This window comes from Opisthocomus hoazin, chromosome 21, assembly GCF_030867145.1.
Source record: "Opisthocomus hoazin isolate bOpiHoa1 chromosome 21, bOpiHoa1.hap1, whole genome shotgun sequence".
In the NCBI taxonomy this organism is placed as follows: Eukaryota; Metazoa; Chordata; class Aves; order Opisthocomiformes; family Opisthocomidae; genus Opisthocomus; species Opisthocomus hoazin.
The window spans coordinates 15,939,122-15,951,905 of record NC_134434.1 but is presented as its reverse complement, the minus strand read 5'-3'; the positions used below and the strand labels follow the sequence as shown (position 1 = coordinate 15,951,905).

Sequence of the window (12,784 nt, the reverse complement as noted above, 5' to 3'; positions counted from 1 at the left end):
AATATAGCAAAAGTACACACCTTTACAAAAATGAGTGGTTCTTATCACATGATGCGTTTAATATACATTCTATTAATTACCCTACGCTTTATTATTCTGTGAGGCAGCCGAAGCTCCCCAGGTAATCAGGCCACCAGCGCTGCCGAGACTTCTCTCGGTACGCTGCCTGCTGATCTCCCTGCTGGTCAAGCAGCTGCACCCGCTGGCATGCAACACACTGCTGCATGCTGTCGGACAACATGCTACGTTACTCATACCAGTACGAAGACAACTCACTTTTTAGTTCCCCTGATCAGCTGTAAAGGATAATCTTTCCACAAATGACTATTTATAAAGCCTGAGGCAAAACCCATGGTTTTATCTCTTTAAAAAGAAACTCCACCAACGAAATCAGCATCTGATTGGTTTAAAGATCTGTCACACCCATTTAAAAATTTAGTTAGTTATTCTCTTGTTTTATCTTCGTGCCTTCAACTCTGATTTCGAGCTTATTTGCCATGTCTTTTAACTTACCAGCTGCAGCTGATAGAGCTGGTTCAACATCGTCATATGCTGAGGATTATTAATTGGCGAGGTTAACTGTGCAGGGCTGAGACCAATGTTTTTTGCTGCAAACTGCAAAAGCTGTGCTTGAACCTACGAAAGAGCAGTGTATTAAACATTGTACATTCACTTGTAACACTGGCAACTAGTTAGTAAGAGTCACACGACATCAACGTAAAATACTACTATTACCAGAAGCAGTACCACGAACTATCAAAAAATTAACAAGAGGCTGTAAAACAAACCTTAATAACCATACTCAAATGCTCATTTATAGAAAAAGAGGTGAGAACAAACTCTTCAGCTCTCTAGAAACACTACTTTTTTGCAAAAAGGAACAGGAGAATGTTCCCACACAGACAACGCACAGAACACACGCGCAAGCCCACCTCACCCGTGTAACACGCGTACTGGGCAGTCGATAAATCGACACAGGCACAGCCAGGCTGTAGCTGCAAAGCCTCGGGAGCATGCCAGAATGCAAAGGGAGAGGAGAGCACATGTGGAAGAGCTCCAGGGAAAGGGAAAAGTCATGAGTGGCAGTGTTGTCTAACCTGAGGGGATAGAAACTGAGGCACTTGAGCACGAAGACTAGGCTGGGATGAATTAAGAGGTTGCACTGGCGGTTGCTGCGGCTGTTGCATGGTCCTGGCTTGTGCTGCTCCGCTATTGCCAAACATACCCAGATTGCCACTCGGTATCTACAGCAGGACAAGACAGATGGCATTTCAAGACGTCACTCAACATATAACCTGGAAGTTACTTCTCTGTGCAGTCTTTCCCCTCAGTGACTATGACAGACAAGAATAAATAAACCAGCAGACACAGATTGTATTGACCATCAGGTTTAGAACCAGGCATGTACCCAGCATCCCAAACCTCCAAAACTTTGTACAGATGCCTGAACAAAAGGTAGCTGAAGCTGAAGATCGCTTTTCCAAGGATGCGTAACCCTAGGGGGTCACGAGACGAACAAAGAAATGCACTTCCCAACAATGTTTGTGTAGCAAGGGGCAGGAGAACGGAGTCATTACACTCACAGCATCCCAGTCCTTAAATTAGCTAGGCAGTTTTTTATACTTAGTCACTTTACAAAGCTACTGAAAATGGACATGCTATTAGTGCAGCCTCCGCTTCTGAAAGGTATGCTTAATGGGCTGGAAGGGCTGGACAAGTATGTTCTTTAGAAAGCTAACTTTAAAAGAATATATGTAATAAAAGCCACCACAGAATGATGTGTCGAGTTTTTCCTGTGTTGTTCTTTCTTAACTTTGCTGCAACTGCTATTTACATGGCAAAAAATAACCTTTTCATAATCAACAGTAGTTTAGAGCCTCTCAGTCCTGTGGTGTTTATCAACCTCCCCCTCCACCTCCTTTCCCTTTCTTTCCTCTTCCTCCCCTTTCAGCATCTTCTACCCAGGGGCCAAAGCATCGCTGTTGCCACGAGGCTCTATCTGACCAGAGGTGCAAGAAGCACAGTTTCCTTCTTACTGCCTGGCAAAGCTATGAGCTGTCTTGACACTTACAGCAGGAATAAAAAAAGCCCCCATCACTTCTCACCCATCTCATCACTGAATAATTACGCCAGCCAGCAAAGACGAATTAGAGCAGTGTCTCTGCCTTCGAGTCTGCGACCATCAGCAACGCCTTGGCAAAGGCACCTCGCATCAGCCCAGGCAGAGCTCTACCAGGGCTCAGTGGTACAAACCCTTAACACTACAGTCTCTTCCCAGTAGATGCACGTAATTATCAGGCTAATTATAGCTAGGCAGTTGGTTTATGCCCTGTAACGTGCAACGTTTACACAGCAGGTAGTTTCTCCACTGATATTTCATGTGATCAAAGCTGTTGCCCTCCCCGGGGGAGGTGATGGGCACGAGCAGCGAGCCCAAGAGCGCTGAAACTCAGCTCGGGATCTCCCCCACCAGCCTTACCTGTCTAGAAGAATTCAAGTTTTGCATGCCCAGCCCCGAGGCAATCCCGCCCAGGGTCTGATTAGGGAGTGCACTGTTTGAAAGGGGGAGCTTCAGGCTTGGTGAAGGCAAAAATGGTGAAGTAGTGGGCTCTTCCACTAGGCCGCCATCCTGATTGGAGAAAGAGAGGGTGAGCTGGGTGCGGCACCCAGGCAGCGTCCCACGGAAACATGACAGGGCATGGATGAATAAAAATGGTTAAAAAAAAAAAAAGGTATGAGTAACAGGGAATGAAAAGTATGGAGTGAAGGGAGAAGAAAGAGAGAAAGAGGATTAAGGTATTGTTTTTCTTTACTGTGTTGCACTTCATCCACAAACGCACACCCACCCTCACCCACCTCTCCAGGAGGAAAGGAGAGACCCTAGCAACCGACCCCAGGGCTATCACGCGGCCATCGCCTCCTCCCCGCTCAGATTCTCTCCTCTCTTCTCCACCAGACTGAAAGGGCAAAAGGAAGAGACCCAGCACACGGAGGGAAGTCTCCTGCTCCTTTGGTACGCTCTCCGCAGCGGAGCGCAGACGCACGCCACACCGCTTCTGCCACCCCAGAACTGGGCAGAGGCCAGATCAGCTTTTTTGACACCAGCCTGCGTTTGGTTCCACATCATAGCTCTGCTCTTAAAAGAGCATTTTTGCATTAGCCTCCTTTCCTGAGACACATGAGCCTCTTTTAATATTTACATAGCACCAAGTTATTATTATCCACTATGAAACGTTACACTCTAACCCACCCAAGGAACACAAAAATACTTAAAACCAATCATGACCATGCTGTCTGCGTAGCCTTTCTCGGCAAGCGATTAGACACCGCGTGAACATCCCCCAGGAGGAGGCAAATTTTCTCAAGACAGAAGGAGCTCCCTCCGATAACCGGGCTGTGAGGAACCACGGCTGAACACGGGTACCGTGCACAAAAGGCAGCCTCCACGGGGGGCCAACAGCAAGGCAGAAAATAAAATAAATCACATAATCCCCAATCAAACAGGTAGATATCTAACTAGTATTACAGTGGGGTAGCAAGTTCTATGTCAGAATGTGCTTTGATGTCTGGGAAGCCTGCAGCAAGCGTGATCAAATAACACTGTGTACAAAGTAGAGCTCCAAAAACAGGCAGAGTGAAAAAACTTTAATTTGCAATGTGCTGGACTGGTGTTTTTCAGGCAATACATTCATTGCAAAGAAGGGCTTTTCAATAGGTGAGGAGCTAGGTTATCCCAAACAATAAATTCAATGCCCCAGAAGATTGTGAGATACTGATCCACCTCCTTCGTTAAAATGCAGCCTGGTCCGCTAACCAGATACCCAAACACACGACCTAATCAGCAAGCACGCCCAGTAAATTTTCTGTTCTAAGCTAATCCTGGAAAATGCATTTTCAACAGCTCTCCTTTGATGCAAAGAAGAAGTTTCTTTACTCTCAGGGGAAGTGCCACTCGACACGCTATCTGACCATCCCGAGGGGGACACTGACATTTTCTAATGATATCCCCAAGGCCTTTCAGCTCCAGATATTTTACATTCTACTGGACATCAGTCACGCTCCACAAACAACTGCAGCTTGCATGACAGTAACAGGTTCAAGGATTTCTCCTTAGATCACACACATATGTTTACAATTCCACCCTTCCCCCTCAAAGTGCAAACAATTTCAAGCTTCGTGCGTGCCCTCTCCTTCAGATGCCATTTCCTGCGTGAACAGACCTACCGACCACGAAAGACCCATGCAGTCCCTCCTCCCCCCCGTACTTATTCAACTCTTGTCTCACTGGCATTATTTTTTCTCATTTTGGAAACACTGGGGACAGTGGAGACTCAGGAAGAACTTCTTCCCTCTGAGGGTGACGGAGCCCTGGCCCAGGCTGCCCAGGGAGGTTGTGGAGTCTCCTTCTCTGGAGATATTCAAGACCCGCCTGGACAAGGTCCTGTGCGGCCTGCTCTGGGTGACCCTGCTTCGGCAGGAGGGTTGGACTGGGTGACCCACAGAGGTCCCTTCCAACCCCTACTATTCTGTGATTCTGTGATTCTGTCTCCAGAGCGGGCGGACTCTGGCTGCAAGGCCACCTTCACCAGGGTGTTCCTTGGCCCAGGCAGCAAACACCTTTTGTAGTAAGTTCAGAACACATCGTTCACACTCACTTTGTTAAGTTTTTTTTTTAATTTGAACTTCTCGTAAGGCGCCAACCGCGCTGCACAAATCTGTGAGCTGAAATCAATTCATTTCACGTAAGTCAACATAAAGCACTGCTCAGTCACTCTCCGCCTAGACCAGGCGACACCTTTACTGCCGACCATGGTTTGTGACCCATTATTTTTCAATAATCTTTTCTACCTAACATTTCTCCCTCAGGCTAACCGAATAAATAAATCCCACGCATCTGAATTGTCAAAACCATGCTCAATCCAGCACTGCTTTTAACTTTTTTGAAGAGACTTGACACAACTGTAACATCCCGCCCGCAGCAGCGTTTCCCTCTACACTTATCCAAAATAAAGCACCCCACTGGTGCTCAAGAAAACCTTACTTGTAGGACTTTGGAAGATCTCTCACAATAGTCTCATGCACCAAATATGACACAACTCAAGCGGCACTGGTCAAAGCCTTTTTAGCCCTGTGAGGCAGGGACCATTTAGCAGAGGATTCCTGGACACTTTGGCAGTCGCCTGCCAACAACTGCCACTTCATGAATCAAAACGTCCCAACAGACAGATGCAAGGCGGATGAATTTGCAAGAGGTCTTTATACAAAGTCAGTTACAGAAGTAGTTAGCAGAAAATACACATTAATAACCTCTTCAAACAGAAAAAAGCCTTTTCCAAAAGAGGAAGTAAAGGAATAAAATCTCACCTCAAAATAAGTTCTCTCCAGACCTGCACGTACAGGCAAAAGAAACTTGCAAGACATGCGATCCTCAAAGCTGTACTCATCACTGGTATGTTTTTTTTAAAACGTATTTTTCTCATATGAAAGAGGTTTCAAAATTTGGAAGTTCAAAAAGTAAACAATCACCGGATGACAGGAAGCAGAGATGGAGGAAAGAAGAATTAAGAAGTCAACCTTAAAATTCTAGTTATCAATTGCAAGGCCTACAAAAGTGTTTCTGCATAATGATAAAATATCCCATTCATTACCCTAAAGACAAGAAGCAATCACACTCACCAGAGACAAATGGGATCAGAAAGTGAAGGACAAGGTTGAAAAAAATCCAACACCACATTCAAATTAGAAACAAGAAGAGTCTAGTCAGAATACTTTTGGAAGAACATGATTGCAGCCAACGGGCATCAAGACTTGTAGACCCGGACTTCTCAGTACTAGAGAAAAGCAGTTGACCCGTGAGTAAGACAGTACTGGAAAGGAGACTTAATTTACAAGGTGAGAATTTCACAGTCTCCTATACGTGCAAGAATTTGGAAGAAAGTCTGGAAGCAGCATCAGGACAAAGGAAGACAGGAGTCTCTGCTGGCACTATATGGGAGAAAGCACAAAAAAAACCAAAGACAGCAGAGAGCAGAAAGGAAAATGGGTCTGTCATGGAACTAGCAGAAGCCTCACAGGAGGCAAGCTTGATCCAACGCCAAAGCAAGCTGATGTTGCTTCTCTTCAGAGAGCTGACATGACTTTTGATCACATACATCTACCACAGTGGTCCAGAGTTCAACATTTGCATCTGATTGTGCTGAAAAATTACGTGACATCTCTGTATGGTTCAAGGTTTTAAGTTATGGGGTGGTCAGTGTCGATCAGCAAATCACCACATTTTTCTTCTGAGCTTAGAAGAACACTCGATCGGTGCGCGGAGAAGATACACCAAACCTGAGTCCCAGTACTCAGGAGTGGTACCCAAGCCAAATCCCTACACTTTAAGAAAAGTTGCTCTGAAGCACTCTGGGCTTATTTCCGACACTTTTTAGGATGCTTCCAGGAAAACCTTACATGCTTTTCTTACAAATTTGATGGCTCTAGAAGTCATCAAGTAACATCTACAAGCAAACCTGATACACAAGTACAGCATGGTTGCCACCAAATATAAGATAAGGTGCTTGAGATTCTGTATCAGGGTACTGCTAGGCTGGATCTTTATTCCCTCAAAACCATTGGATTATTTTCCTTTCTCCTTTTATGGTGCTACAGGGCAAGATAACATCCTGAAAAACAACACAATTAACAAAGCACTGAGAGCCAAGGACTGACTCAGTGTGACACAGAGTAAAGAGCATCTGCAGCAAGCGCTGAGGAACAAATGAAAGCAAACAATCTAAGGTGATGTTTAGTTCCACAGACCATTACTAACCCAGAGAGAACAGGGAGTTCAATGGGTCCAGAGGCAAATGTCAGGGCTGGATATTCGCTCTCCTCAAATCCGTAAGGTTAAAAAACCCAAGGAGTAACTGCTGGCTTTACTTGTCAGAGAAAATGCAGGAAAAACATCACGGATCACAGAGACTCAACTCGGGTGAGTGGAGAAGCTACGAGAATCAGCTGAGAAAGAGTGGTAGCAATGAGCACACTACCCCAGCTTACAATTTGCTGAAGAGGAACCTCGCCTAAGTTACTGAAGACTCAGTAAGGCCAAGCAAAAGGATAATGACTTGGTAAGACAGCAAGTAAAATAAAGAACATTGGCTGGCGTGCTTTGTGCAGCTGTGCAGAGAGCTTGCTCACCGACCAACGCTGACCCGAGCAGGAAGCCAGACAGCTCCAGGCTCATGCTCTGAAATAGTACCTCAAAGGGCAAAAAGGTTTTGGAGAAGAGGAGTTGATCTAGAAGCACAAGCTGGAAAGCTGGAAAGAATTTCTTTGGAAAATGGTATCTATTCTTAGAGTAGAAACTCTATTTGTTTAATTCACTTAGCAAGTTGCTCAACACTGATAGCTAACAAATATAGTTTGGGATTATTTCCTTTGTTACAGTAAAGTCACTGTGACAGATTATGCCTTGACTGACAGATTTTACTTGCTGTATGAATATTAATGATTTTATTACTCCCTTCTCAATAGTTGTATTTAGCGTATGTTTCCATAATTGTGCATTATGCTGCACATAATGCACCTCTCTCTCTGGCAATGATTATACTGCTCAAGATACTGTTATCCTAGAAGAGAAGAGGTTAACTGGCATGCACGCATGAATTTTGTGACCTTCATCGGGAGAGAGATCTTTCAATTAACATATTCATTAAAGTTTGCCATAAACAAATAGATTTGCCACAGTTAAGAATGAACTTCACATGGCAAGAAGAGAAAAAGAAGGAAGAGCAGCCAGGTTAGCCTTACGTTGGAGGAAATACACAATCGCTTCAGTCTGGTTTAGGGAACAACGTAACGGACACCACATCGTTTCGACAGAAGTAGGGAGCCCAGAAAGAACAAATGTCAGTATTCTCCCAAAAGCAGCAAAGCAGTTTTCTAATATATAATCTGGGGGGAACTGCCCTGACACTACATCACGCAGCACCATGGCAGCATTTGAACTATCACAAAAACTTTCAACATGTAAGGACCCTCTAAAGCAAGTTTTCTACAGATGCAAGTTTCTTCTTATTAATATAAATAACCCATAATTATGCAAGATGCATTTGTGTTTAATCAAACTCCCTTGTTTACAGTTTGCATCCTACCAGCACCAAAACTCAGCAAACTGTTTCGACTGTGATGACAGCAGAAATAGTAATAGTTGTCACTAAAGGTCAGTATTTATCAGCTGTCCCAGCACAGCACCACGCTAATTTTCTTAGCGCAACGCCTGGGAACCTGTCACAACACAAGCCCTAACTGTAAGGATGACACCATAATTCAGACTATAAGAAAGCACAGCGTGGAGGACTGGAGAGATAATCGTTCTTCAGGGCCAGTGAAGTTTTTAATACAGTCTGTGTTAACACGACGAGATCTCATTACCGTCCCGCAGCTTGTGCACAGCTTACGTAAGATGAATTGGTTTCAGCACAGATTGTGACAAGCACTGATTTCTGCATTCAGAAACCGCCCCCCTCCTTGTGAACATTTCAAACTAGCTATGAAATAAAGAACGGTACCAGAGATTTTCTTTCCTTATTAATACTTTTCGAGGGGATTCTGAGGTGATTTAGTGGGTCTCTTTGTAGAACTTTCTGTCAGGTTGTAAATCTCCTTTCCTACTGAAGATGCGGCTGCACTTTTCCCTACATCCTTCTCTTTAGTCATTTTGAATCCTGAACACCACATCCTGCAGCCTTCTCCTCGGCTGCTACATGGTGCTGGAAGCTTCGTACACGTGAGCACAGAAAAGGAAGCTCATCGGAGAAGCTCTTTATCACCATGAGTGTCTGCTCTTGGGCTTAACAAAAACACCTCCTCACCCCTGTTTAAGTACTGAACTTTCACTGCAATCTATAAGGAGCTCAAAACTAAAACAGGAATTATGAGCCTATTTCTTGAGGTTTTTGGCCTTGGTCCTGCCTGATAGTTACTTTCGGCAAGGGTCACTGACTCTGGACTCTTACAGAGCAAAAGGCTTCCCGTGCTCTGTTTCTCTGTTCCCCCCATTTCTAGTTGCACTGCGTTACTCATTCCTTAGTAAGTTTTCTTTTTAAGTGTAACACTGGGGATGACCATTGCTTATTTCTATGTGGGAATCAAATCACTGATCCTTTCCACAAGCACAAAATACCCCACAACATTAAAAAAAAGAGAAGAACGAGAATAAAGCAATACATAATTATCTACCACATGTCTCTCTACAGCTTTCTAATCAGACAGTGGAAAGCCTCAATATTTCTACACCGTGTACAGTTTTGCCTTGTATATCCCATTCGTATCTCTGAACTTACCTTGTCAAGGAAGGTGGGGCGGTCCATGGAAGACTCTTTGGAGATTGGTGGTGGGCGGCAGCCAAGGGGTTTGGTGACCATTCCATTATAGTCGGTCACTCCCATTCCACGCTTGTCCATTTCCACCTTCTTTTCCAGCAGAGCACCTTCGCGGAAAGGGGAAATATATTGAAAAAGGTGACACAGAGGCAGTGAATTTGCCAACAGTAGTTCAGAGAAGTAAACCTTGCTTACAAAAGCAAGAAAATAAATATTACCCAATTGATCTGGATAAGAACAAACTCGCAGAATCGTGAACAGTTCCTGAGTTGCTTTAAAGAAAAAAAAAAAAAAAGTAGTTACATGGATACTTACTCATGGCCTGGTCGAGATTCATATTGTTGCTCTTCAAGGCCTCTTCCGCTGGCTCTCTCTGTCAAAAATATGGATTATGTTAAAGAGAAAAAGTAATCATGCTTATACAATTTCAAAGCAAACTGAGAAAACAGCTATGTCTCTTAAATACCGGATGCAGTATTTACTCAGCAGCACAAACAGTGTCTGCGCACACTTTTTTCTGCTTTTAGCCATTCCCACAACAATTCAGTTAGCTTCAGTTTGTCAAGTCAGTACCAGTTCTACAAGGTCAGATCATATGGTTCTGTTTAAATTTCCTCCTGTTTGCTGCAGACAACTTAAATACCACTGTGATATGCCTTTCTCTCAAAAAACCAGCTATACACTAATTTCACCTGTTTAGTAAGAAAAGGGGAACAGGAGTGGAGGGGGATTATTACCCAAGTCCAAAGTAACACCTGGTGTTATGAAACTGAACTTCAAAAGATCTACAACTGTCATCATGCAAAGCGTATCACCGAGTGATCTCAGAGAGCGCTCTACTGGCTTACGGTGGACTTCTGAGAGGAGAGGAAATGTCTCCACGCAGGTAACAGAACTACTTCCCGGCCTGAAGCAGAGACTGAGGATGTTTTTGTTGCTACAGTCTGAAACAGCGGAAGCCGGAGCTACAAGCTACAAGAGTAGCTTGTGCGCTGGCTGTGAACGCTACTCACAGGGAAGCCCATGTCTGTGAGCTGTTTTATCAGACGGTTCATGATCCAGGCCTCATCTTGCTTGCTAGATGTCTTCATGCCCTTGGTAAATAAATGGGAGATTCCATTAATGGTCTGGTGCCCATCTTCATACTTGTGAGACGTACATAAAATATATGGTAAGTTTTTTTATTAATAAGACATGCTACTGAAAGATGTATTAGTATATTAATTTAGAAAGTATTGAAGAACCCTCCAAACAACGTAACTATGATTCTTTTCCCCCACAAAGTGTACAAATTTTATTTCAGCTGAATAGGTGTTCAGTGTGCTATTCAGTATTTGATTTGCTGACCACTGAATTTAAGCCACCTTTGAATTTACGGATTTCATTTTAATCCTTGGCAGAAAAACATAATGAAATAGAAGTTTCTGAAATAGTACAACACTTCCTGAAAAACATTCCCAAAACCAAGTTTGCAACCTTGAAGTTAAGAATGTTACTCAGTGTATTTTCTTAAAAACAAACAAGAGCGTCTAGATAAACACCTTTAAAAGATCTCTGTGCAGCTTTTCTATCACAAAATCCTTAAGAAGTCTCTTCCTTTCAGTTCTCCAGAAAGTACCAAGGGACAAGCGTGGATTTGTTTTGGGCTGCGGACAGTACAAGAAACAACCATACTTGATCAAATCACTGGCCTAACCGTCGGCTAACGGAATAACAAACACCCGGGCTAAACGCGTTCCCAGCTCCTTCCAGTCACAGCCTGGCCCGCGCGGCGCGGACGCGCGGCCCGAGCCGCGGCGCACGCCGAGCGCAGCTGCCTCTGCTCCGCCTGCCTGCCGCATTCACACGCGCTCGCTTCCTCTCGTACCGGCACACACCGTACAGTTACCTGTTTGCTCCTCACGAACAGGGAACAGGTATTTTTTTGTTGAGCCACTTGATCACAAACCACTGTTTGCTTTTCTACCAGCACAGAAAGTGTCTGAAAGCCCCCTTAAACACCTTTTCTGTTTCTGTTAATAACATTATATTTTCTTTAGAACATATGGAAGCTTATAAAACTTGGAGAAAACAAAAGCAACAACAACAAACTCCCACATCATCCAACATGCTTAACGGCAAAGCTCTCCCATTTTCCCCTGGAACCAAGGTAGGCTGTGCTCGAACCACTGTAGTGGCAAGCTGCGTTTGTGTTCAGGTGTCGGAGCTCTCATTTCAGAGCTCAGGTGCAATGCAACAGAAAACTCATGACCACTTACGCTAGAAATGTTATACTAATTCCACTCTTATCTAGAGAGTATCTTTCTTTTTGTCTTACCTTTTGAAGTCCTTTCTTCGGGGCGTTCCCCCAGGAATTGCAGGAGGAGCTGCTCTCTTGTGAAGCAGTATTATTCCACATATCTCCTTCTTCATCTTCCCACTGACTAGTACTGAGATTCACTTCATCCCCACCACTGCCCCAGCCTTCTTGCATAGATTTTGAAGCTGGACAGAAAGAGGGAGAAGAAAAATCTTACTCAATTTCCTGCAAATTTTATAGAAATATCCATTTATGCCATATCCAGTACGCTAACATTTGAGTATTTTCAAGTGATACAGAGGTTTACCATAGCTTAATTGCCATTAAATAATAAGGATGCCTTCTTTGAAGCTAGCAAAAATGAAGAAGTTCTCTAAATACTTTATAGAAGAAGCAGTCCAGCAACAGCAAGTCTTGCTCTTTCCTCAACAAGTAAGGTCTGTGGTCCTGGTCATCCCAGTCTCCTAGGAACAAGGAACCAAAAGTACGACCACACACTTGGTCAGTGCTATTTTGCTTTCAATGAGTCTCACCATTTTAGCTGCCACATTCTTCCAGATGAACAAAACCAAATCTTGAGGTCATTAATGGTCAGAAACTCATTCCCACCTCAGAAGAACAGAATCTGAAAGCAGCACATGGGCTGCAGGGAAACACTTCACATTGAGCGACGAGGTTGTGCCACTTCGTTCCGTTTTATTGTGTTTGCTCTGTTGAAAGCTGGGATCACTCATCTTCCGACCTCTCACTCCTCTTCTCAGGTTTTCTGGGCCTTCTAACTATCTCTCAGTACAGTATTTCGCAGGAGTGAAACTTAAAAGACTTCCACAGCCAAACCAGAAGTCTAAAACAGGGACTGTAGCCTTCAGGGCATTTAGAGATGGAGGATTTTTATCAAATAACACTGGTTAGGAATCGTGAAGCAGTACGTAGCTGAGGACATTCCTGAACCCGCGAACAGTTTTAACAGCCGAAGGAGATACCCACTCCCTCAGTTCACCCCAACAGGGAGGTCACGACCAGTCGCTCTCACGCCTTGCTTCTCCTACCAGCATCCATCCTATCGTGACTGAGCTCAGTTGCTCCTCGTCCCGGTACAGGTTTCTTTGAGGCACCT

At 44.2% G+C, this 12,784-nt stretch overlaps 1 protein-coding gene across 13 annotated transcripts in view; it reads right to left on the bottom strand.

The window, feature by feature from the left end:
- TNRC6C (trinucleotide repeat containing adaptor 6C) overlaps positions 1 to 12,784 on the bottom strand; it is a 339,037-nt gene that overhangs the window by 19,136 nt on the left and 307,117 nt on the right. For 7 of the 13 annotated variants that reach the window (XM_075441217.1, XM_075441221.1, XM_075441218.1 and 4 more), the window contains 8 exons: positions 11,686 to 11,852; positions 10,910 to 11,014; positions 10,382 to 10,462; positions 9,684 to 9,741; positions 9,330 to 9,475; positions 2,480 to 2,653; positions 1,098 to 1,244; positions 514 to 636 (listed from right to left, as the gene is read on the bottom strand). In XM_075441217.1, the coding sequence (XP_075297332.1) occupies positions 514 to 636; positions 1,098 to 1,244; positions 2,480 to 2,653; positions 9,330 to 9,475; positions 9,684 to 9,741; positions 10,382 to 10,462; positions 10,910 to 11,014; positions 11,686 to 11,852 (1,001 nt within the window). The remainder of the gene's footprint in view (positions 1 to 513; positions 637 to 1,097; positions 1,245 to 2,479; positions 2,654 to 9,329; positions 9,476 to 9,683; positions 9,742 to 10,381; positions 10,463 to 10,909; positions 11,015 to 11,685; positions 11,853 to 12,784) is intronic. The other 6 variants (XM_075441220.1, XM_075441228.1, XM_075441223.1 and 3 more) reach the window with 4 other exon arrangements.